At 36.6% G+C, this 27250-nt stretch overlaps 1 protein-coding gene across 7 annotated transcripts in view; it reads left to right on the forward strand.

Annotated features, from left to right (window-relative positions):
* The window catches only part of PEX5L (peroxisomal biogenesis factor 5 like), a 281260-nt gene that overhangs the window by 144883 nt on the left and 109127 nt on the right, over positions 1-27250 (forward strand). For 3 of the 7 annotated variants that reach the window (XM_018047532.1, XM_018047533.1, XM_005675270.3), the window contains 4 exons: positions 3916-4020; positions 13862-13973; positions 24820-25014; positions 26902-27025. In XM_018047532.1, coding sequence (XP_017903021.1) covers positions 3916-4020; positions 13862-13973; positions 24820-25014; positions 26902-27025 — 536 coding nt within the window. Of the gene's footprint in view, positions 1-3915; positions 4021-13861; positions 13974-24819; positions 25015-26898; positions 27026-27250 lie in introns of all 7 variants that reach the window. The other 4 variants (XM_013964473.2, XM_013964462.2, XM_013964476.2 and 1 more) reach the window with 3 other exon arrangements.

The following is a 27250-nucleotide window of genomic DNA, read 5'->3' on the forward strand; positions in this document are numbered from 1 at the left end:
AGGTGGGTCTGGGTTCCCATCCTGGATTAGCTCTGAGGCCTTGGCTAAATCACACTGTACTGTCTCTGAGCCTCAAAGCCCGCAACTGTCTAGCAAAGACAATAATATCATCTACCCCACAGAGTTCTCATGAGATCAAATCAATAAAAACTTGCAAAACACCCAGCAGCGTGCTCAGCACACAGTAGCTTCTCCAAAGAGGTTAGATCCCTTCCCTGCAACACAGACCTGGAGCAAGCACCTCATCTGAGGATACCTGATACCTTCACAGCCTGATATCCAGCCTAAGATTCTGTAACTTCCAGTGTTTTCTAGGGCTTCCCTGGTGGCTCAGAGAGTAACAGAATCTGCCTGCAATGAGGAGACCTGGGTTCCATCTCTGGGTTAGAACTTCCCATGGAGAAGAGAATGGCACCCAACTCCAGTATTCTTGCCTGGATAATTCCATCTACTCTGTTTCTTACATTCTCTATTAAAAACACAGAAGTGGGCCAAAATTGAGTTTTCATAATAAACGTTAGTGTCATTACTGTACTCTCTGTGTTTCATTCATTTATGCCTGGTGTTATAATAGAAATTAAAATATTATTCTCAAGAATTATTATTTCTTAGAAAAGCTACTATTTTATATATTTCATTTGTGAACAAACAAAATGATAAAAGAAACTTTAAAAAAATCAAAGAATTTTCTCTAGCAAATCGCACAAAATGAAAGACATTTCCCTTTATGCTGATACTGTTTTCCAAACAGTCAAAAATATCTCAAGAGATTAAATGAGCAAGCGGAAAAAGGTGATTTTGAAGTATTATTTGAAAAGAAATGGGCTGAAATAATTTCTGGAGGGTGTCATGATATGATAATCAACTTGCAAAGTTTCACTGTTCCTTTCTGTTGTGGCTAGAATGATGTAGAAGCATATAGGCTTAATGTAATCTAAATCTATCTATATGCTTGAGTGTATAGTCAGTATATATTTCCTTTTGCTGTGCTCAAGTTGTTTCAAATAACAGATTAATATTGATCTTTTGGTATAGTAATATTTTAAAAGTTGAACTTGAAATATGAATAACTATGTATATTTCTTTCTTACAATGTTTTAAGTCACTGAATTTAAAAAAGAAAAGTAAAACCTGCACAGTTGTATTACTGTCAGTCATAGAGAGCTGCTGATAAGCCAAGTTGTATAATTTCATGAACTGCCAACTCAGTTACCTGCCAGGTTCTGAATTCTAGAAGCATTATCCCACAAGATAAATGGACAAGTCGGAAATAACACAGCTTGATTTTAAGATAAAATCTTGATTTTAATTTTTAAGGTAGAGGTGGCAATATGACCTGGGGGGATCTTGCTTTGACATGTAAGTGCATTCACATGACTTGGCAGTGGTTTTAGACACTCTGTCTGGAACTGTGGACATGTCATGGAGCCAACCTTCCCACTCTGTTCTGGGGCTGTATCACACTTCCGAAACAGTGAAGTTCATCCGGTAATAACTCAAAAGCCAAGAGGCTGTAAAGGAAACAAAGTTGCTAGCAGGCACTAACCTGGGTGTCATGACTTTTTCAGGTAGTAGGTGTAACCTTGAAGAAAAAGTGGCACTGTCTTCAAAAAAGTGACCTGACCCTGGCTTTGGTGGGTTTTTCTGCAAGAAATAAAAAGCACCGCATGTGTTTATTATATATCCTTTCTAGCTGACCACTGCTTTGTTCTAGAGTTCAGCATGAAAGGACTAATTTTTGTTTTGGTTTGGTTTTGTTTTAGTGAAATGGCATGTCCGTTGCTAATTCTAGCTATTATAGTTGCACATGTGAAAAATACCTATACATAGTTTACGGATTGGTAGCATTTCAAATAAATAGTATATTGAAATACTGACCTGAAATTTTTTGAGATGCTTATCAATTGATTTTTTTTTCTTAGCCCAAGGAAAGAATCTGAATTATTATTTTTTAAATTATAACTTGTAACATTAGATATGTTTTTTAAATATATTAGGAATTTAATATAAGCATGCCACTTTGTTTATTGCTATATTATTACACTTCTCAGAGCATGGAAAGAATTCTTCACAAATGATTTTGCTCTTTTGAAAAATTATGCTGCAAAAATATGTTAAACTATATAAACTTTGCAAATGAGTATAGCTTATAAAGACATACTGAGCTTATTCTATATAATGTTTTATCCAAGTAATTTTTACATTTTGAAAACATGTCAAATAGCTTAGCAGTGCCATGAATCATTTTCCAGAATTCAGAACTGTATGTATATTAGGAAGATGACAGTGCTTTACTAAAGGAAAAACCTGAGATCATTATGTACCCCAATTTGTTATGCAGTTAACCACTGTTTCCCTTTATTCTTTCAGAATTCAATTAATCAAAGCATTGTAGCCATATAAACTTTTCAGAACACTTAAAATTATTGCTGTTATATCTGCTCAATAAAATCTCTAATAGTTGATATTATATTGTAGAAATAACACATTACTTTTCAATAATGCTAGTTCTTAAGTTAACAAACCAAAGAAACAAGCTTTCAGCATGGTAAAGAGATTCACACAGTTTTAAATGTAGTAACTAGACAAAGTTTTTCTTGGTTCTGGTAAATAAAAACTGCCACTGGTTACATTTTAGAAAGGCAACGCTTGAAAAAATGGATGTTCTGCTTCCTAGAGTCAACCTACCTTCTAAACACTTAAAGCCCTGTGCAAACCAAAGATAATAATGTAAGTCTATCCTTTTAGTTGCATAGAGACTATTAATCTTTGGAGTTAATATTGACCCTAGCTCTTAACTTCCTTTCAGACAAGGGACCCTCATATGTCCATTTCTGTTTCCTTGCCTATGGTATCTCTGTATGCTACATCTGTATTTTACATAAATTTGCAACACAGATATTCACATTGTATCTAGTATAAGGTTGTTTTCTCCAGGGAGGCTCTGCCCACAGACCAAAGACAGTGGAAGTTTTTGTTTTTAAAGTGCTTAAAGATGATTTAATTTTTACATAGTATGAGATGTTGCTAATTGGGCTGGGAAGGTGATATTTTGTTTTCTGTTGTGTTTTTTTTTTTTTTAATTCTCTATCTACCCTCAAAAACATAATAATCTGGTAAACTAAAACCATAGAAAGCCAACGAACCCCTTACAGTCCATAATCATGTTTGTGTGAGACCAAAAAATTGTACATATCAGTATATCAGTGCCCCTATTCTTAATCATCCTTTATTTACATGTGGATTTATGAGACTCTCCAGTTAAAAGACATTTTTAAAATTCTATTAACATTTTTTGATCTCAAGAACACTGAGAGTTGCATTTTTTTTCCATAGTACCTCCCCAAAATAAACAAGCTGGGTAAATTTCTGTGACTTTAGGCTACTGAAGAATTTTTAGAGGTTTTATTACACATTTATTTTTTGTGCCCGATCCAATCAAAAGTGACAGACTCCAGAGACCACCCAGCAAAATTTCTCTGTGGGAGTGAGACCCTGATCCTAATCCCTATCCTAGACTCCTTACTGTCATTTAAAACACTTAGAGATTATACAGGAATAAATTTAAATGAACATAACAGGCAATCCATAGTGTTTTAAAATCAATATTAAAAAAATCGTCATGTCATGTAAATTGCCTTAAAATATATTATACATATAAAATACTATGTTAAAATTAAATATAATATAATATGTCAGCTGTAAAGGTGAAAAAGTAGCTAACTAAAAAGTTCACAAATAATCTTTTTTCAGATTTCATGTGTTTTCTCCTCAGCCAAAAGCCTCAAGATTCACTTGCAGCAGCCTACCTCTTCATTTATGTTGGATTGCTCTTTAAACATTAGAATATCTTGTGATAAATAATAAGTTAAAGATTTCTCCTGACACAAGTCATTGTTGATTTCACTGTTATAGGGGAAAGGCTCTAGGGCGGCAGATAAGGCTGTTGCCATGGTGATGAAGGAGATACCGAGGGAGGAGTCTGCTGAAGAAAAGCCCCTCCTTACTATGACATCACAGGTGGGCAGACCCTTCGGGTTCCTGTAGGAAGCTGACATATGTTAATATATCAGATATTGTGATTTTTAACTAGAAAAAAAAACATTAACTCGATCCAATTTTTAAAAAACATAGTTTCAATGAAACAATTATACAGTATAAAACGAAAACCAAAATTACTTAAATGAAAATTCCATCATTTAGTTACATATTCGTGGATATTAATTTTCATTACTCAACTTTAGTTAAGAAAAGAAAATGTATGTGCAAGTAAAACATGTTGCTTCTTTATAAAGGAGTCTTGTTAACAACTTTGGGAAAGTACAATTAAGATAATGGTACATTTGAACAACAACAACCAAAAAAAAAATTCCTACGGATAAATACAACTTATATTGCATACATATGTCAGTTTACCAGTAGAATATCTAAATTTTCTTAAATGTTAAATATATTTATGTTGTGACTATGCATACTACATATCTGTCTATACATATTTATGTGGATGACTAATTTACAGGAATGAGCCAGAAGTCCCTGAGTCCCCATGCAGAAAATGGCATTTGTGATCCCTCTTCTATTTGGTGACCTTGGCAACAAAAATATCATCTCTATTAAAAGCACATGAGGGCCATTTTCAGCATTTATTATAACAAGTATAGAAAAAGGTTTGCATTTGTATGCAAAGACATGCCGAGAGTGAATCCTGTATGTCCTCAGGGACTTTTGAAACACCCTGTAAAATCCACATACATATGTATAATATACTCATCACCACTCTGTGGAACTATCAGCTTTAAATTCTTAAATGCAAAATATTTTTACTTGCATTTATCTTATAATTTAGATTAGATTGTTATATTAAATATTTCTTTTTTCCATAATGCAATAGTAAGTGCAGTGATTCAGTTCCAATTATATGAACATGTCTCAATTTAGAAAAATGTCCATTTAAATTCCTCATGAAAGGCATTTATATCAAAAGCTAAATTATGGCAACTTATTTTTAGAATAGCATCAGACCACATCCCCAGCTGCTGCCAACATGTGTGGTTTTATTTTATTCTTTAAACACTGTGTTGTAACTAATGAAAATTATAACATATTACATCAAAATGGAGTAATAAAAGTTATTGAAGATTCCCAGGACTTTGGGATAATCTTGTTGTGAGTTTTGTGTTTTTTTTTTTTAGTTTTTGGTTTTTGTTTTATCCAAAAGAAGAGATACTTCTTGCCAATGACACAAGTAATCATTGGAAAGAAATTTGCTTGATATTTACCAAGGCCTCCATTCTTTAGTTAGTTTACATAGTAAAACATGTACAGTTTTACATTGATTTCCTGCCCTTTGTAGAATCCATGTCCAAAATATACAGTCCACAGTTCCTCAGGTAAATGCTATGAGAGGTGAGAACTACTGGGTAGAGAACTATTAGCCAAGAATTAGAATTTGAATTAGAATTAGAATTCTTGGCTAATGGTAGAGCCATATTCACCAGTAGATAAGACCTATCCAAATTTGCAGTTGGCGTAAGTGTGCTGCAACAAATCATTTCAGGACATCAGAATTTAGGCCAAGCTCTAGCGCCCAGTAATCCTTTTCAAATGTCCAAGATTACCTCAAGAACCTAAACTAAATTTAATGTAAAATAAGAATTTGGATTTTTTTTAATCAGAAAAGAAACTGTGATTATTACCATTTTCTCATATTCAGAATATTTGTGTGTACCAAGTTCCTTCTTTAATCCCTGTCTAATGTTGCATTAACTGTTTTTGAAGTAATAGTTACAATTTTTCTGCATGAAGATGATCTAATGCTTTCTTTGATGCATCATATTCTTGTTGCATACTGGCTCATTTATGAATCAGCAAATGAAGAGCTCTGATTCATAAAATGCAATGCACCTATTGTGTTGATAATTTTGTGAAATTAATCCTGTGACAGCTGTGATACAATTATTTCCCAGTCAAATGCGGTTTTATTAGTTGATATACTTTTTCCACCACACACAAGTGGCTTCTTCCCTGCTATGCACCAGTGGCATGCACAGGCCAAAAAGCAGCAGAATGATCTGAAAAAGTGAGTACTTCTCATGGCAACCACAGCATCCAATCTGTGTACCATACCACATTCTTACTCGTTATCTTGTGTGAATGTGTTAGTGTCTTGACACATGTCTGTCCCGTGTCTCCTGTAGAACTCCTATGACATAGTGCTACATACTGCGGGACACACTGACTCATCGTCATCACTGGTGCTCATTCACAGATTTCAGAAATGTCAGAAGCTAATTGCCGCTGTCTCAATAATGTCTTCAGGACAATCATAATTGATAAAATACAGAATGAGTCTTTGAAACACTGAGTGCCTAACTAGTTTAGTAACTGTTCATTCCACAGATTGGTAAGTGTAGTTTATATTGAAGCATTTTTGTATTATGTGATTCTTAGGATTTCTTTTAGAGAGATATAGCCAAGCATATTCCAGTCAAGTCATCTATAGTACACTGAACAAACTGAACAAAACAGAAGAGTTGGCTAGGTGACCTGAACTCAGAAATTGTCTGACCCCTGAGAATTGCTCTTTTTGTTTCATTTTATTAGTAATTCTTTGCAAACAATATGTCAAGCTCTTCATAGAAGCTTAAGTTCATTCTGTCCTAGACTAACACTTTAAATCAAACAGTATGGAAACAAATGTGTATTGATGAGAGGTTTGAAGGGAAAAAACATGTGAACCATCAATTCTTGCAGGAAATAAAGTTCAGGAATAAAGATCTGTGCTATTCAATACAGTAGCCACTAGCCCACACATGGTTGTGGATACCCTGAATTGAGATATGCTGTAAGTATAAAATACACACCAGATTTTGAGGATTTAGTCCAAAGAAAAATAATGTAAACTATCATTTTAAGGCTTCCCTGATGGCTCAGATGGTAAAGAATCCACTTGCAATACAGGAGACCTGGGTTCAATCCCTGGGTTGGGAAGATCCCCTGGAGGAAAGCATGGCAACCTACTCCAGTATTCTTGCCTGGAGAATCCCCATGGACAGAGGTGCCTGGCAGGCAATAGTCCATGGGGTTGCAAAGAGTCAGAGATGACTGAGCAACTAAGCACATCACATGAATAATTTTTACATTGATTACATGTTGACATGATAATATTTTGGATATACAGGAGTAAATAAAATGTTATTAAAATTATTTCACCTATTTCTTTTTACTGTTTTTAAATTGGCTACTAGAAAATTTTAAATTACCAGGCTCTCACTATATTTCCATTGAACAGTAGTACTCCAGACTGTAATAGAGTAAATAAATTCAGTTTCAGTCTAGACGGGAAAACTATGTACCAGAAGATTGAGTATATCAGAGAAAAATTTTTATTCTTCTTTATGAGAATGAAGTGGCTTTAGGGAATTCTTTTCTCTCATAAGGAACCTTCGAAATTTTCATTTTAATCACCTGCCCTGGTATTGAATACTTTTGTTAGCAAGGTACAGCCAATTCATTTTCTGCTGTGTCTCAAAACTTTGTGTTGCAGACCTCTTTGGGTCAAGGGAATTTTTTTTTTTAATTCAGCCTTTGTTTTCCTATCTGTCCCCACTTCAATATTGATTTAATTTTGTGTCTGATAGAGTAATGTCCTTAATTGGAAAAATACAAGATTGCTAAATACAGACTTGTTTGGATTTTCTATCACTAACTTGAAACAGTTTCTTTAATTATATTCTCTGTCCTGCTTTGATAGTAGTATTACTCAAGTTATAAACAGTAACTGTTCATTTCCCCATGAATAAATTCACATTTTACAAGGCTCTAACTATCCTGGCAGGAAAATATTTGTAGTCAATTGGTTGGCATTTAGAGCAAGTCAAAGAGTTGAAAATTATCACATGACTATCCTTTACAGGCAGATTCCACTGGGACCCATTATAGAACAAGAGACGGGGCAGGGCCATTAGTACTATTAACTCATAAATTAATTCCATCAGGTGGCAGAGTTACTGTCACAAAGCCTTCAAAGGCTGAATACTTACAGGGTACATATTAATGATTTAGTTGTTTTGTCTTTTCAATGGATTGAGTCAATTTAGTTTTAATATGGAGACTATTTTGATGGGCTTTGCACATATTTGTAATCTTGGATAGGACTAATAAAGCCATACACAATTTAATTACAAAACTATGAACAAAATCTACTTAACAAATGACATTTACTTTTAATCAAGAGAGTACAAATAATAAAGGAATTTTCAAAATATATAAAGATCTATTGAAAACATATTTGTGTTATTATTTATATAAAAACAAAATAATCTTATTGTTTCTATTATTTAAAAAGGTTAAAAAGACTGGTATATTTTTACAAATTTTTAATCAACATTATAAATATGAGATATTTATCAACTTCTTTATTAGCTTTGATATTTTAACTTAAAATTATTCTTTAAGTACTAAATGTTTTAAAAAACCAGAATATTTTACTTTAAAACAAGAGATTAAGATTATCAATCTAAAGTGTAAAATTATAGAAAAATGAATCCTTTACAGATCTTGTTTTCTCACCGAAAATGTATTTGAATTTGGAGTTAATTCTTAGTAACATAAGCTATCACAAACTTTAGATCTATATTTATTAATGAAACACCTAAGCAATATATTATTTAAAGATAAATAAACTTAGACCTAAGTCACAAAATAAGCTGTCTTTAATGCACTGGAGCTTAAGTAGCAAGCAGTATTTAAAAACAAAATACTCTCCTTAGATCAGATAATAATTTAATTTTAATTTAATAATTTAATTTTTGACATTTATATTAAGGAAATTCAAGTTGAACTAAGGCAAATGCATTTTTAGACAAAGTTTTAAAACAGGCAATAATTCATTAAAGCTGGGTAATATTGTCTGCATTTTGCTCAACACTGAACACAGTATTGATATAAAATAAGAATCAATTTGGTCCTGAGTGGCTATTATTAGTCACATCAACTGACTGCTTTGACTGAGTCACAAGTAAGTTGAAGGCATTTGACTGAATATGTCATTTACAACCTACAATTACAAAGAAGGTGTAAAAGTTCAATAGGCTTTTGAATTCTAAGTGACAAGAAGCTCCTACAGGCAAGTTCTCACCTATCATCTTACTTCTGTTTCCTTTTGTTTCCATGTTCATTGATCATGTAAGAGTTTTCCCTCAAAATCTCTAAATTTATATCTCTGATTTAAAATCCCTGAGGTAGTGGTGTTATTTCTTGAAGTGTCACCAGCTTCACATTTGCATTGGTCCATGTCCTGCTTCCAAAGATGCAATGAGGCCGGTCCATGCCTTTATTTCAGTTTTTCTCATTAAGAATTCACTCTGCATTTTAGACTTACTGGTAGAAGCCTCGCATTTGCAAATATTCCTTTATGTACTTCTAAGTTTCCATGCATTTTAGTGATGTGACAGTGGAGAAAAATGGACTCAGATTTGTGGCTTAAAATTTGCCAGGAATTTAGTAAACATTTCTGAGGACCACTGGCCTCTCTCTGAGTTGATCAAGCCCAGTACAAAATTGAGAAAGTCCATGCAATCATTCTTTTGTACAAGTCACCATTCAGTTGGGCTGTATAAAATCAGCCAACATTTATTAAATTTCTAAATGAGACACAAAAATTAATTAGATACGGTCTCTACCTTTGAAGAGACTATAGTATAGAGGGAGGAAAACAGATAGAACCAAGGTTATAAAACTAGATAAAGCGTGGGAACATGGAGATGCTGTAAAAATGCACTCACTGCTTTAGCACTGGAAAAGGTTACCAGACAGTGTGTCAATAGACTGGGGTTCTGAAAGAGAAATAAGATTCTGTCACCATTAGAAAGGCCTTTGAAGTAATCTAAATATTGAGAAGAGGACAAAGAAGGAGAATAAAGGAAAATTTTAAATGTAAATTTGAGACAAAGGTCTTTAGCAACTAATGAAGTGGGTCATTTTAACTCAGGTTGATCTGATTGAACCCAAATTGAATCACTCCAACTCAGTATTTTAAAAAAAAAAAAAAAACTGGAACCCGTTTGGCTCACCTTTTATTATTTTATAACATTAATATACTCTGTGCCAAAAGGATGAAATGAGGTAAGTTCATAAAGTATTTGCAAACTGAAGGAAGTAATTCTAAGAGAAAGTCAATAACCTATATCCTACCAATGAATAGAGACAGAATAAATGGTATACTATTTGGAAGTAAAGCTTAGGGGAACTATTTGGGGGGTTCAGTTCATTTACAATATTCCTTTAGGACCTAAAAGGTTAGCTTATTCTCAAGTCACCACAGGAAAGCCATACATTTTTTTTGAAAATCAGGAGAGGGGCATGTGAAAAGTCATTCTTATCTATACAAATAAAAATTAAATAGGGCTAAATATGGATAAAATAATGATTTTTAAATTCATCCAACTGAAGATACAGTTCAGAATAGGGCTTTTTTAGAGAGATTTTTATTTGGTAGCCATAGATTGAGCCCCTTTTATATAAAGACATTCTATTCAAAGTTGTGAAGGATATAAATATGAGAGACATAGCCTCTGACCTCAGAACTTGTAAGAAAAGGTGTTTTTCATGATATCTCCTGTTTCATTTTCCATATCTCAATCAGAACCAAAAAACTTTCAGCTCCCAAATTACCTTTCCATGCGATCTGAAATTGGGCCCTTCATCTTCTTCACCCCTGAGCCCTGCCTCAATCCCCTGCTCTAAGCTCAGCGTTTCCCGACAGCTAAACTGTACTCCAGCTTGAAAAGCAGACTCAGAAAGTCGTGTGAAGTTTCCTCTTTGATATGTATCTATGGAAGGAAATCACAGGAAGAGCTCGATTATGAGAATGGGACAGATGTAACAACTCCAGTCCAGGGATGAAATATGGTCACAAATAAGACAGGAGGGATGAAAAAGACCTTATAAGGAAAAGCCGCACCTTAGTCTTGGGCTGTCAAGGGTTTCTCTGAACAACATTCTCTTTGGTGTTCTTCCTATGCTCAAAAAATCTGAGTGCTAGAAGTTCTTTTTCTAGACAATAAGCCTGAAGTTTGAATAAGAAAAGAGATTCAGTAAATAAATAAAATACTATTACCTCTGATAAAGCAGATGCCTAAAAATACAGGTCTTTCGATTAACTCTCCTTTCCTTTATTTTTCCATTTAGATACTTATGTGGAAAGGTCTTACTTTCTAGAATACTTTTATCAATTTAGACTGTATTTTTTCAGTGTTTACAACTAAAAGTATCTACAGAAATCTAATACCCTGTTTTTCTGAAACTATAGAAAATCTAGGTCTAAATTCCACATGTCTACTCACAAAACTGTGATTTGGAAATAGTCCTTTTATTTACAAAGGAATTTAATTGTATCCAAAGTAAAAAAAAAAAAGCATAAGGAGAGTTTTGTGCAAATGTAAACCTATCTTTACATAATAATTGATATTTCTCAAAACCATGACTAAGAGAATAAATTTTCTTAGTTTTCTATCAACAAAGCCAGACTTCTTCAGAGAAATAATGGCTGACAAAGAGTTATGACATCACAATACATATTTATACATATTTTAAAGTCAAAGTTGTATTGAGTTTTTGCACGTTTTCCTTTAACCTAGGTCAATAAGACCTAGTGATCAGAATGCACAACATAATAAATGTAAGCCTGTTACAAGTAATTCTATGAGTGTAGCACGGGGTCATATTTGGTGGTGGCCTTCATCTTCCATGATGCTTATAGCACAGCAGAATCCAGCTGTCACTTGCCAGCCATGAGAATAACACAGCCTAGAGGGAGGCGTTGTTGCAACATCAGAACCACATCGCTATGGTGATATCCTACTAGATGGGTTCATTACACTAAGTACGGAGAATTAAAAGGGCAAGTTCTACCAAGAAATATACATTAATATATGGTTCTTTAAGAAATTGTGTTAACACAGTTTTTACATGAACTACTTATAAATGAAAAACAGATCCTGGAAAACTAATCATACTTTCAGAAGAGCTGGCTTTAACCATGGCATTTATAAAAATTCTAATATATTTTATACCAGAAACATGAAAGACCCATAGTCCCTCAACATTAAAAAAAAAATCATTTAAATAGGATGGTGATATCTAAGAAGGTTCAAATTCGGAAGACAAAATGCAAAGAAGCTCAGGAGTTTCATTCATGGATTAAAAGAGCATTCCCCAGAAAGGTTACTACCAACACAGACCTCAGATAATTGACAGAAATCTGTTAAGTCTTTATACACATCCCCTGGAGGAGGAAATGGCAGCCACTCTAGTATTCTTTCCTGGAGAACACCAGGGACAGGGGAGCCTGATAGGCTACAGTCCATGGGGTCGCAAAAGAGTCGGACATGACTTAGTGACTAACCCATCATATACACAGTAATATTAAAACTTATAATAATCAAAAATTTTCTATCTCTGTAACTTTAACACCAAAAGAAAATGAGCATTAATTCTTAGCCCTGGATAAAATGTACAAATTAATATGTATGAAAATTAAATTGCCAACACCATGTCAAAATTTAGATTGTAGTGAAGATCTGAGATTTATCTAGGCTAATAGCATGAATGTGTAAAATTACTAAAGGTACCTCTTGGTTTTCATCCCCAAATAATCACTAAATGTTTCCATATTCCTCCTTCTCCAATGGTAGAATTACATTTTTCTTCCCATATTTACCATTATTTAAGTCTCTTGTCATTGTCCATAAGCTCTAAGCTATAATACCACTAACACTGCCAGAGAAATAATGAAGTGAAAGTGAGTCATAGAACATATTTTGATTTGGCAATACTTCAAAACAGTTCATTTGTTATTTTATGTGTCTCCTAAAATACAGCCTTGCAAATAAGCATTTCAAAAATCTAGAGATTTTTTTGGCACATCTTTTTCTTATAATAAGTAGAAAACTAGATGACAATGCCCATTTTAAGAAAGGCCAAGATAGAAACTCCCAGAAAACTAGGACAGTTCATTTGGGGGCTAACCACTTGTGTATCTTAGGTGTAATTTTTCCCTTAATCATAGAAACAGAACTTAAGAATGTTTGGATTCAAAGAAGTGCAGAATAATTGGAAGTAAATAGTTGGCTGCCACTGATAATGAGCCCTAATAAATACCAAACTGAAAGATTTCTTAAATTAGAGAATAAGCCAATTGAATTGAATTGACAGAAATCTACTTTACATGCAGATTTTCACAAATATATATATATTTGATATATATATATCAAGTTAACATAGCAATATTTTCTACTTTCTCAAAATATTTGCATAAAAGAATTCCAAGGAAAAGTAAGGGAGGTTGTGTACCTTTAGGTGATTTGAGCTTTTTAAGAGAGGGAGAGAAAGAGCATTTATTCCCTACACGCGGATCTCGGTGCGTGTGTGTGCTCTTACATCACTGACGGACCAGTCCTAGCCAGAATGTGTCACCTCAAGGGCTGAAGCCACTGTTTCAGGTCTCAGTAAGAGCTTTTTGGCCAAGTGAAAAGTGAGGTTGGCCCTCAGGAACTATGATTCCATAGGTGTCATATTTTACATAGTGAAATTAGAGGATAATTCTGAAACCATTCTAGGAAGAGAAAAAAAGCTTGAGCTTTAAAAATTAAAGTTTGCTGCATCAAAAATATGACAGTGCTAAAAGGCTTATTCCCCATTCCTTGACTTTATTTTTTTCCTTTCTTGCCCCTACCCATTATTTATTGATTGATTTTTTGGTAGGCTTGCTATTCCTATTTTGTTGCAAGGCTGCATTTTAATTCATCTGATTCTGGACTTTGACAAAGCCCTTTAACATCTGTGTTCCATTTGTTCTCAGCTGGTGAATGAACAGCAAGAAAGCAGACCCCTCCTGAGTCCCTCCATCGATGACTTTCTCTGTGAAACCAAATCGGAGGCAATAGCAAGGCCAGTAACGTCCAACACAGCCGGTAATTCTTTCACTTTTAACTTATCCTCAAGTAGTTAATTTTCACAGTAAAAAAATGCACATTTCTTTCCACAATGCATTTTAAGTGGAGAATAATGTTTGCAACCAGATGAAACTTTATTTCAACATAAAGCAGTTAATCACTTTTGTTTATTTAAGAAACGCCAACTGGATATTATCCAACCAATTTTGCTGAACATTAAAGTACCACTGTTAGCAATGAATCATTTTTCAGTGCCAATTTTCATATTTACATCATTGCATCTCAAGTCACATCATATAGGAAATCTGTAAAACAAAAGTGTTTCTTTCAGAGTAAGGTTTTTTCAAGTTCTGAATGGAAATATTTTATATGAGAAAGTCTAGTAGAATAAAAATATAGGCAGCCCTTTTAAGTGGATTGAAATGACAATTAAAATGTCCTAGAGACCTGGTATATTATTGAGACAATTTCATTTGTTGTCATATAAATGGGTTACTTGTAAGAAGCAACCAAGAATTACCTTCTTACAAGAATTTATTTGAACACTGTTCTGGAATTAAATGTATTCAAACTAAACTATCTGTATAGGGACTAATAAGTAGTCATCCAATGAATGAATACAGGATACCAGTGTATCAATCACACCTTCTCCAGCATCCTCTGCACTTAACAATTCTCACGGATGCAAAAACTAAGTCACCTAAGTTCTGCTTACTTTGAAGCCACAACAAATTTGACTCAAAAACTGCTTTTCACCTTCTGGTTCAGTGGCAACCTTTCTGCATTGATTTCATTCAATCATCATTCACATTCAAAGGCATGTTGTTCAAATAAGGATGAAAGAATGATGTCCAGAATCAAAGAAGAAAGGTTATGTTGGATTGCAGGAGAGAATTTAAAGGGGAAAGGAGAGGATAATTGCAGACTGTCTTGTTTAAAGTTTCATTTCCCCGTCATGTCCTCAGCTGGCTGCTTCCTGGCATAGTTTTATTATACTTTTAAGTAAGTGAGGAAAATCACAGATGAAGGAAATTGTGGTTTTTAAGAAATGCTAAAAATTACAACAATAAGAGTAACTAAAACAAGACAGCGGAACTTTATGTGGGAGTGTAGCCTACAGTCTCTGGAGTTAAACTTTGTGATTTCCACCCGAGCTCTGCCACTTAGCAGCTCTCTGTCCTTGGGCAAGTTGCATAACTAAGTCTGTTTCCTCATCTGTCTAATAATAGTAAGATCTATATCTCGTAGGTTACTTGGGAAGATTAAATGAAGCAATCTATGTAAGTGCTAACACCATGTAAGCTCTAACAGATGTTACCATCACTGTGAGATACCGGGTGAGAACAGTACACCAACACTTCCCTTTACAGATGCAGTAACTTTCTTTATATCACATCAAAGCAATCATTTTCTAAATTCAACTATCACTTTGAGTAGTCAAGCAAATAAAATTGTACTTGGTACATTTTAGGCAGGACAAGTTCAGATCCTATCAGATCAGCTTAATCCTCCTTTTCTATGAAACTGGAGCTTACTGCCCCAAAACTGAGCTAACCTCCGGAAAAACACAGAGGAGCCTCTGTCTCTAATTGCAAGAAAATCCATGAGAATGGATACACGGAGAAATTCCTGCTGTTCTAGGAAAAAGCTACAAAGCATAATTCTCAGATCTTGATTCCACTACCCTCTGCATCTCCCCATGATGAAAGAACTAAGTCCCAAAGGAAGGACTCACCAGAGAGAGCAAAATAATTTCCAACTCAAAAGCTGCCTTTCACCTTGATTTTTCTGACATATAACAGAGAGATCTGTGAGATACTGGAGGAAAAAAATCAAAAGCATATGTAACTTCTTGCGATCCCAGTACCTTTAGTATTACCTTCTGTATCAGTTTCCTAGGACTGCAATGACAAACTACGACAAAATGAGTGGATTAAACAGAGATTTGTTGTCTCACAAGTCTAGAGGAAGTGTCAGCGGGACCATGCTCCCTCTGAAGGTACTTGGGAAAGATCTGCTCTAGGCCTCTCTCCTGGCTTCTGGTAGCTCTTCAGTTTGTGGCAGCGTAACTCTAATCCTCAAATGACATGTGTGCATGTCCCCCAGTATGCATGCAGTCTCTGTCCAAATCTCTTTATTAGTGAAAGTCGCTCAGTTCGGTTCAGTTCAGTCACTCAGTCTTGTCTGACTCTTTGCGACCCCATGAATTGCAGCACGCCAGGCCTCCCTGTCCATCACCGACTCTCAGAGTTCACTCAGACTCACGTCCACTGAGTTGGTGATGCCATCCAGCCATCTCATCCTCTGTTGTCCCCTTCTCCTCCTGCCCCCAATCCTCCCAGCATCAGAGTCTTTTCCAATGAGTCAACTCTTCACATGAGGTGGCCAAAGTGCTGGAGTTTCAGCTTTAGCATCATTCCTTCCAAAGAAATCCCAGGGCTGATCTCCTTCAGAATGGACTGGTTGGATCTCCTTGCAGTCCAAGGGACTCTCAAGAGTCTTCTCCAACACCACAGTTCAAAAGCATCAATTCTTCAGTGCTCAGCCTTCTTCACAGTCCAACTCTCACATCCATACATGACCACAGGAAAAACCATAGCCTTGACTAGACGGACCTTAGTTGGCAAAGTAATGTCTCTGCTTTTGAATATACTATCCAGGTTGGTCATAACTTTTCTTCCAAGGAGTAAGCGTCTTTTAATTTCATGGCTGCAATCACCATCTGCAGTGATTTTGGAACCCAAAAAATTAAAGTCTGACATTGTTTCCACTGTTTCCCCATCTATTTCCAATGAAGTGATGGGACCAGATGCCATGATCTTCGTTTTCTGAATGTTGAGCTTTAAGCCAACTTTTTCACTCTCCACTTTCACTCTCATCAAGAGGCTTTTTAGTTCCTCTTCACTTTCTGCCATAAGGGTGGTATCATCTGCATATCTGAGGTTATTGATATTTCTCCCAGCAATCTTGATTCCAGCTTGTGCTTCTTCCAGCTGCATATAAGTTAAATAAGCAGGGTGACAGTATACAGCCTTGATGTACTCCTTTTCCTATTTGGAACCAGTCTGTTGTTCCATGTCTAGTTCTGACCTGCATATAGGTTTCTCAAGAGGCAGGTCAGGTGGTCTGGTATTCCCATCTCTTGAAGAATTTTCCACAGTTTATTGTGATCCACACAGTCAAAGGCTTTGGCATAGTCAATAAAACAGAAATAGATGTTTTCTGGAACTCTCTTGCTTTTTCAATGATCCAGCAGATGTTGGCAATTTGATCTCTGGTTCCTCTGCCTTTTCTAAAACCAGCTTGAACATCTGGGAGTTCACGGTTCACGTATTGCTGAAGCCTGGCTTGGAGAATTCATGTCCAACTCTTTGCAACCCCATGGACTTTACAGTCCATGGAATTCTCCAGGCCAGAATACTGGAGTGGGTAGCTTATCTCCTCTCCAGCAGATCTTCCCAACCCAGGAATCGAACCAGGGTCTCCTGCATTGCAGGCAGATTCTTTACCAGCTGAGCTATCAGAAGAGCCCTCTCTTTATTAGGGACCCACCCTCCTCCAATCTGACTCAACTAATTGCACCTGCAATGACCCTATTTCCAAATAAAGTTACATTCTGAGGTACTGGGGGTGAAAACTTCAACATATGAGTTTTGGGGGGACACAATTCGATCCATAACACCCTCCAAAGTAAGAGGTTCAGAAATGTATGTTGGGACTATAGGTTTTTCATTTCTCAGCCTTAGCACTCAGTGCATCTGGGTCACATAGATTTTTATCCTTAAGGAAGACTCTCCTTTGAGAGTATGTGTTTTAATCTTAAAAACATATTTCAAGGCAGAAACCCTATATTTTTGTCAGTCCCTAAGGATTATAGTTCTTTTTTAAATTATTACAAACCTGCCGTTTATATCTCAATATGCAACACAATTCACATTATTATACTTTTTTTAAAAAAGGAAAAGTTTTAGCATACAAACACCTTGAAAAGAATTCTAATGCGGTACGATAATTTTATAGCTAAAGTTTCTGGTCAAAAGGTACAGTTATCATTTTCTGCCCAAATTTTTAATAAATAGTCATTTTAAATGGAACATCATCATTTTATAGACTAGTATGAAATCACATTGCAAAATCAGAACAGACAGTGAACATTGTCTAGTACATCCCAAACATTATGTATGTATTTACATTTAATGAATGGATAGCAGACAATCTTGTAGTAAAATATGGGGGAAACCTGCTGCAAGCTGTACTAAGTCAATCAAAGAGAAATTTGAAGAACCATATTAAGAAGAGCTGTATTAAGATGAGAGGTTTTATACTTGGCATTTTCTTCCAGTGAAAAATAAATCCAGTGTGCCACCATCTTGACAACTCCTGAAATATATAAGGAATATAGTTCTTATATAAAATAACACAGAGTAAACAATATAGGAATTACATCTTCCAAAGGTCAGTCAAATGACAGGTTTTTTTTCTGTCTGACACTAAAAGAACATATCGATCTTCTACCTCATGAAAGTTATAGATAATAATTCTATTCCTATGTATTTCATTTTTGTTTTTACTTTCTAATTGTTTCTATATTAGGATTAACTTCTGTCATCCAATGATGATAACTTGAAGTTGATCAAATAAGGACGTTTTCCATTCCATTTGGGGGCCATGAACTTCCTAAATTGTCTTTTACTCATTTGTAATCTAGTTAGACAGCTAATTCCTTGGCCCTCTCAAACTGAATCCTTAAATGGTAGGTTCAGTTCAGCTCAGTTCAGTCACTCAGTCATGTCTGACTCTCTGCGACCCCATGGACTGCAGCACCAGGCTTCCCTGTCCATCACCAACTCCCAGAGCTTACTCAAACTCATGTCCATCGCATCGGTGGTGCCATGCAACCATCTTATCCTCTGTCATCCCCTTCTCCTCCCAACTTCAATCTTTCCCAGCATCAGGGTCTTTTCAAATGAGTTAGTTCTTCACATCAGGTGGCCAAAGTATTGGAGTTTCAACTTCAGCATCAGTCCTTCCAATGAATATTCAGGACTGATTTCCTGTAGGATTGACTGGTTGGATCTCCTTGCAGTCCGAGGGACTCTTAAGATTCTTCTCCAACACCACAGTCAAAAGCATCGATTCTTTGGTGCTCAGCTTTCTTTATAGTCCAACTCTCACATCCATACATGACTACTGGGAATACCATAGCTTCGACTAGATGGACCTTTGTTGGTAAAGTAATGTCTCTGCTTCTTAATATACTGTCTAGGTTGGCCATAGCTTTTCTATGCAAGCGTCTTTTAATTTCACAGCAGCAGTCACCATCTGCAGTGATTTTGGAGTCCAAGAAAATAAAGTCTCTCAGTGTTTCCATTGTTTCCCATGTATTTGCCAGGAAGTTATGGGACCAGATGCTATGATCTTAGTTTTCTGAATGTTGAGTTTTAAGCCAACCTGGGGGCTTCCCTTGTGGCTCAGCTGGTAAACTGTAGGTAGGCCATGATTACTAATATTCTTGATTTTTAAATGGCAAATAAATACATGTTATACACCAATGCATATATCAAATACTCTGAAAGTGACTGGAAAGCAGATATTTTTAAGATGATAATTATATTCTAAGACAAGTAGTTACTATAAAACTTGCAAATAATTTCTTATCCTATAATCTCCCCCAAAATTTTATATATGTCAAAGTACAGGAAAAGCTCTTTTCTAGAGAGCAAGAAGAACAGGGGTCCTTTGTTTGCATTTATCAATCTACATAGTCAGAAAAAGTTATCTATAATCTTGAGCTATTATATGGACAGTTACTATAGAAGAAATATTTTTCATAGTTTAAAAACTAATATTACTCCTTGGTAATGGACCTGTATATCTATCAAAGAGTAGATCACTATATATGCAGGAAAAATATCCTTAACAAAGTTCACAATGCCATCACAGCCACCTAATTAAATATCTTAATTGCAAAATTAGTGTAATTTTTCCAAATATATTTCTTTAAACTATTTTTTTAATTTGGCTGCACTGGGTCTTAGTTGCAGCATACAGGATCTAGCTCCCCACACCCCTTGTATTAGGAGCACAAAGTCTTAACCACTGGACCACTGGACGGGGAAGTCTCCCAAATATACATATATAAAGCCTAAATAGCCATGAACCCAATGGCATGCCATTTTACAGAAGTTAGAAATTTGGGAAGTAGCTTTAATTATGTATTCCAATAAAAAGGCAAGAGTTGGTTGATTATTTAAGTCTGATTTATCTATTTGACATCACTAGCAAAATCCTTCCTAAAGGAGTTTGCTTTGTCAGCATTATATTAAGTAACCCCATGTTTTCTAAAATGCCAGAGTAACTTACAGATCAGAACAGAAAACCCTTCAGCTCCTTGTGGCACATTCTGTGACTGCCCCAATCAAGGCTGTCCACAGTTGATCCTCTCTGACCACTCCCCGTAGGTTTATACCTTTAGAGAAAGTCACTAAAAATCTAGGCTCATTATACAGTAGTGGTGTTAATACCCTTGGACTTCCCATTAAAGTATCAAATCAGTGCTTCATAATAGGTGCTATTTTGCCCAAACTGTTCTAAGCAGCCTCACCTCCCAGGGCCCAAGTAATCTTGTATTCATAAACATCTTCAGTGCCCTGTAGGAGCCTTCTAGTTCAATAGGTTGTGATTTTCAATCAAGTGTCCTTGAGATAGATGGAAACAAAACTTGTATAATATATTACGTCTTCTAACTTCAGGAAATTCCACACAATGGAATTAAGTTATCCAACAAAAAAGTTTTTGAGATTGCCAACTATTTATGCCCTCAGACTGCCCAAACTGGCAAATAATTGGTAGCTAAACAAAAACTAATCAAATCCACATCAATGGAGTCAGCACATTGCCTCCAAGTTCACATAAAGTCTAGAGAGTGGTGAAGAGCATAGGCTTGGGGATGATGGAACTGAGTTTGAATCCTGTATGGACCACTGATCTACCAGCTGTATTAGTTTCCTATTGTTGCTGTAACAAACTGCTACAAATTCAGTGGCTTAAAACAACACAAATTTATTATCCTGTAATTCTGGAAATCAGCTATCCTAAAATCAAGGTATCAGGAGGGCTCTATTCTTTCTGGAGGCTCTAAAGGAGAATTCATTCCCTTGCCTTTTCCAGATTCTAGATGGTACCTCGAATTCCCTGGCCTTTGGCCCAATATTCCATCTCCGAAGCCAACAGCATAGCATCTTCAAGTCACTTTCTGCTTCCTTCTCTCTCCACCCTCCACCGCCACCATCTCTTAGTCTCCCTCTCTCTCCCTCTCTCTCTCCTCCTGTCTCTCTCCTCCTGTGTCCCTCTCTCTCCCCTTCTATCTCTCACTCTCTCTGCCTGTCTCTCACTCTCCCTCTTTCTCTCTCCCCACTTCTCTCTCCATCTCTTGCTCTCTCTCTCTTTGCCCTCACCTCTCACTCCCTCTCTCCCCATCTCTTAGATGGAGATATCTATTTCCATCACTGTCTCTCTCCATCACTCTCTCTCCCCGTCTCTCACTCTCTCCCTCTCTCACTCTCTTTCTCTCTCCCGCTATTGTTCACTCACTCTCCCCCTATCTCTCACTCTCTCTCCCCCTTGTCTCTCTCTCTCTCTCTCACACACACACACACACACACACACAATTTCACTTCCACGATATATCAGGTGATTATTTTAATTCAAACACAAATTCTGGAACACAAGCCTTCATGTGCCTAAGAGAATATTTAAAATCAGACTGAGAAAATCAGTAGCGCAGCCACCCTCTTCCATACCAAGGTATGCTATCTATGAAGCCCATATGGAACAGTGACATCGGATGCCCTTTATTTTTGTCTTAACTAAAGTGCACACCACACACATACACACACATACTCACATACTCCCACGCTAAAATGAGATTTGTCTTTCTTCAGAAAGTGAAAGGCTGCACACATTCTTCTATGGTTTTGAAACTGTGTTCCTCAGGGACTCTCTGCTTCAAGCTTGCCATTCAACCTCCAAGGCACCCCCTTCATCAACTGAGGAACAAATAAAGCCTTTTGTGTGTGCCTAGCAGTTGTTTCACATTTGCTAGGAAAAGAACAAAGAAACAGAGACCTCAGAACAAACACAGGAAGTGCTGAGGACAGCTTGGAGGGGAAAAGAATGTTACTGAGCCAAGTTTGAATTCGCAATTCAGTCTCTGAGTAATTCATTTATTCTGAATGGTGAGAAACAGATATAGAGTTAAATTAATACTCATCAGTTATTATTCTGTAACAAATGTACTTCCTATCTACAAGCAGACAAGTCCTATATAATTTTCTTCTAAAAGAAGTGTAGGAGAAAGTGACTAATTCTTGTTTGTGCAATTAGTAAAAAGGCATATATGGCATTTCAGAGACTGTTATTCACTTCCTTCCTTCTGTTATAAGGAAATCACAGTGGGCCTAGAATCCCTGCCAACATTAACAGTGGCCTAGAATTTTCTATTTAAACATTCAAAAGATATGAAATGTGTGGCATCCGAGCCTACCCTGGCTGCTTGCCGTGCTTAACTTTTAGACACCAAGCCAGCCGGAACACTCCTCCACGGCTCGGAGCATCTTACTCTGGAAAGTGACTCCTATCTCAGGAAGACTGGGACAAGATAAGCTCACATGAGATGACACTTTCAGGCCATTTTATGATAAATTTACTTCATAGCATCTTCTGTAGAGCCAATAGCCTGTCTCATCTGCCATTTTATTCCCAGGGGTGTTTTCCTGTTTCTGTCAGTGTATGGATAGGATTCTTGCCTAAAACAGAGGGGAGTGGGGGAAACAGGAGATAAAGGAAAAGGAAAGAAAAGCATCACAAATTGGCCACCAAAGAATGGAAATAATATTTATTGAATACCTGCAGTATGTTGGGCACTTCACACATTTGATTTATAAATTAGATAATTTAATCTTCATATCATATCTAATGCAGAGACTTAATTCTGCATGTTTTAAGTGAGGACATTGAAACTCAGAGATGTCAATAAACTTACTCCAAGTCACACAGCTAGGCGCAGTGGCAGAGTCTGGTCTTTCTACTTCACCATTAACACCCCAACCATTGTGATTTATACTTGAAATCAGAAAGCAAGATTATAGAAAGTTTTACATCCTATCCTAAGGATCCCATATGATGGCTAGCTCATGAGAACACTTCAGTACTAAAGAAATCCTGGTTGTGAACTAAATTAATCCCTGACCCTGCATTGAATGCAAGGGGGAAATAGATGGAAGAGTGTTGAGATGTCAACAAAGATCCATTTCCTACCAAGAGGAAAAACCAAGAGATCAAAGAGGAGGAGAAGGAGCTGTGCAGAGGTTGTTGTAGACAGTGCTGGAAAGAGTTAGCATAAAGAGTGTCCCTGCCACTTTGGTGGCTTTTCTAAGCTAGCCAGGAAAGAGATCCTAGGTCAGGAAGCCATCAGGCCAGTTGAGAAGCCACTCTGGGATGCTGGGGCTAAAAGAGAAGTAGAGCTGGAGGAACCTTTTCTTTTTTTTTTTTTTTTTAATTTTATTTTTTATTTTTTAAATTTTAAAATCTTTAATTCTTACATGCGTTCCCAAACATGAACCCCCCTCCCACCTCCCTCCCCACAACATCTCTCTGGGTCATCCCCATGCACCAGCCCCAAGCTTGCTGCACCCTGCGTCAGACATGGACTGGCGATTCAATTCTTACATGATAGTATACATGTTAGAATTCCCATTCTCCCAAATCATCCCACCCTCTCCCTCTCCCTCTGAGTCCAAAAGTCCATTATACACATCTGTGTCTTTTTTCCTGTCTTGCATACAGGGTCGTCATTGCCATCTTCCTAAATTCCATATATATGTGTTAGTATACTGTATTGGTGTTTTTCTTTCTGGCTTACTTCACTCTGTATAATTGGCTCCAGTTTCATCCATCTCATCAGAACTGATTCAAATGAATTCTTTTTAACGGCTGAGGAACCTTTTCTAATAGGAATTTTCCATTTCTCACAATGAGCTAGTCAAACAGCAGTTACTTGCACTTAAGAGAAAGAATGAAAAGCTACATAGCTTGCCTTTTTAATTCTCATTTGCCTAGTTTGCATTTGAACAAATTCTTATTTCTGCCTTCATTAGAGTATTTAACACAATGTAATCAACCTGCTGGGAAGTAAAAGTGTAATCATTTTATGGTTTGTTACATTGAAATTTAAATTTGCATATTAAACAGCAAAGGCATTAACATGTGTACCTATTCATCAACTATGGATTATGAAATACCTCTCCAGTGTGAGCCCAAACATCAAGCCGTTTTCTGAGTAAAGTGCTTAATTAAATAAAAAGATGATTAGCAACATTCATTTATGCCCTAGATACTTTAGTAGTTTGCAATTAAAATACAAAGACATTTAGAAACTTTACCAAATCTTCCTCATCACTGTTTTGCAAGCATCTCTCAGAATATGATACATTGACTCTATGCTGAGAAAAAACTTCGCTCTAAAATATACCTCTTTATAAATAAAGCAAAGCAATCGAGTAAATAGTACCTGAACTCAGATTCAATTTTATCACTTTAATTCCATTCAAACTTTCATCACTGGTGCGACTGGTCTAAGCCTTATTCTGCAGATTTCTACCATGCCAAATAAAGGAGAACATGCAGCAAGTTTCCCAGTCTAAATGCAAACCGTCTTGATAAATCAATGGTGAGCTAACTTAACTTGGTGCTTCTAACCTATACTGCAAACACAAAATCCTTCTGCACCCAAATGAAGCTTATTTTTAAAAAAGAATTTCAGAGCAGTGAGTGAGCTTATCTTCATGTCTTCTCTCTCTTACAGTATTGACTACAGGCTTAGATCTCCTTGACTTGAGTGAACCTGTCTCTCAAACCCAAACCAAAGCCAAGAAGTTGGAGGCCTCATCAAAAACCTCATCCCTCAAGAAAAAGGCTGATGGGTCTGACCTCATCAGTGCAGATGCTGAGCAGAGAGGCCAGGCTCTCCGAGGCTCGGAGACAGCATCCTTAGACTTAAGTAAGGCAATAGCTGTGTTTGCTGCTTTGATACAAAGCCATTCTACAGATGACATGAAAACTGTGGGCAAAGCAGTAGAAAAGTTGATGTCTATGTAGGAAAGTGGGCAGGACACACTTTGAGCTTAGATTAAGTAGCAGTTGGGGAACTCAACTTTGTAGAACTGGTGTGGATTTATATGTTTACTTATACAACCCATGTGTATCGAGTTTTTGACAGATGGCAGACACCATACTAGGGGCTTGAGTGACAATGAAAATAAGATACAAATCTTGCTTTCCAGGACCATTCAGTGTAGAGAGGAAGAGAGTCTAGAAAAAGAAAATGCTAACCAAGGTCTGCTGCTGCTGCTAAGTCACTTCAGTCGTGTCCGACCCTGTGTGACCCCAGAGATGGCAGCCCACCAGGCTCTGCCATCCCTGGGATTCTCCAGGCAAGAACACCAAGGTCTAGGAACAGCCAAATGGAACAGTAACATGTAACATGCATGGAAATATCACAGTACAATAATGTTAGCTACCATTTATTGGTGACTTACAATGTCCAGGACTGTGCCACGTTATTTACATACATTATCCCATTAAGTCATCACAACTCTTTGAAATGAGTGAGGAACCAGGTTTTCGAATTTAAATAATTTGCCCAAGATCCCAGTTAGTATGAAGAAGAGCTGGATGGAATTTGAGCCAAGCTCTGATTAACTTCAAAGTCCGTATTTCTCTCCACTGCACATTTTCCTGAGAAAGGAGGTCTTAACCTCGACTCATGGAACCAGTCAATTAGGCCCTTTTTCTTAAGAGAAAGAAAGGTGGCAAGAATTTCAGAAAGTCAGGGGAAACATGGATGAGTAAATATCCATAAAATGAGCATATTAGTAACTTACCCATAAAGTCATGAAGGTTAAAGGAGATATATAAAATCGCTTAGCACTGTGTTATATACATATTAGATGCTTATGAATTAATTTATCCATTTGTTCAATAGACATTTTTCTGGATACCTGTTGTGTTCTATACTATGTGCTGGGAATACAAAGATAAATAATATAAGCTTTCTGCTCCTTAGTAAATTTACAGTCTAGTGGAGGGATAGAAAAATGATTAAATGATTACCATAAAGTATGTACTATGTGCTGCAATAAAGAAAAGCCTGGGTTAGTTACTGCATACTAGCACCTTCATCGGAGAAGGCAATGGCACCCCACTCCAGTACTCTTGCTTAGAAAATGCCATGGACGGAGGAGCCTGGTAGGCTGCAGTCTATGGGGTCGCAACTGAGCAACTTCACTTTCACTTTTTACTTTCCTGCATTGGAGAAGGAAATGGCAACCCACTCCAGTGTTCTTGCCTGGAGAATCCCAGGGACGGGGCAGCCTGGTGGGCTGCCGTCTATGGGGTCGCACAGAGTCGGACGGCGACTGAAGCGACTTAGCAGCAGCAGCAGCAGCAGCAGCAGCAGCAGCACCTTCATAAAGCCCCTCACCCAGCCAGGGGTTTATAGAACGGATGTTATAGGAAGCACTGTGATAGCAGTCTTGAAGGATGAGGAAGGATTTGTCAGATGAAAAACATGGATCAGAGAGAGTAAGGAGCAAAGGGCAGGGCTTTCCTGATGCAGAAGCACAAACAGATCAAGATGCTTTTTCAAGCAAATCCAAATATTGTCACAGTATTCAAGAATGGTAGAGCAGTGAGAAATAAGTCTTAGAGTCACCAGGGGTTGGATAATCAGAGTTCTTGTTTGCCAGGCCCTTAAGTTTTAGGGGAGGGCTGGGTTGAAGGGTAAAGTTCACTTGTATAAGACTACTCAGTCTTAACCAATCTCTGTTCTCTCACCACCTGATATTCTCCCCCTGTTCCCCTCACCACCTTCCTGTCTCCTTAGCAGACATTCAAACACAACTGGAAAAATGGGATGATGTTAAGTTTCATGGAGATCGAAATAGCAAGGGGCATCCCATGGCAGAGAGAAAATCAAGCTCATCTAGAACTGGATCAAAAGAACTTTTATGGTAAGACATTTTAATATCAGAAAATAAATGTGCCATGTCCACATGTATTGAAATAGCCATTGAGCTAAGTCAGTCCAGATTCTTGGTGCCGTTTATAAGCCCCTGTTTATCAATGTTAATTATTGTGACTTCTAAAATTAAATTATTTCATCTGAGTTGTCAAAACTTCAGCCAATAAGGATTTTGACAGTTTCATAATTCAATACTCAATATTTTTCAATATCT

This window comes from Capra hircus, chromosome 1, assembly GCF_001704415.2.
Source record: "Capra hircus breed San Clemente chromosome 1, ASM170441v1, whole genome shotgun sequence".
Classification (NCBI taxonomy): domain Eukaryota; kingdom Metazoa; phylum Chordata; class Mammalia; order Artiodactyla; family Bovidae; genus Capra; species Capra hircus.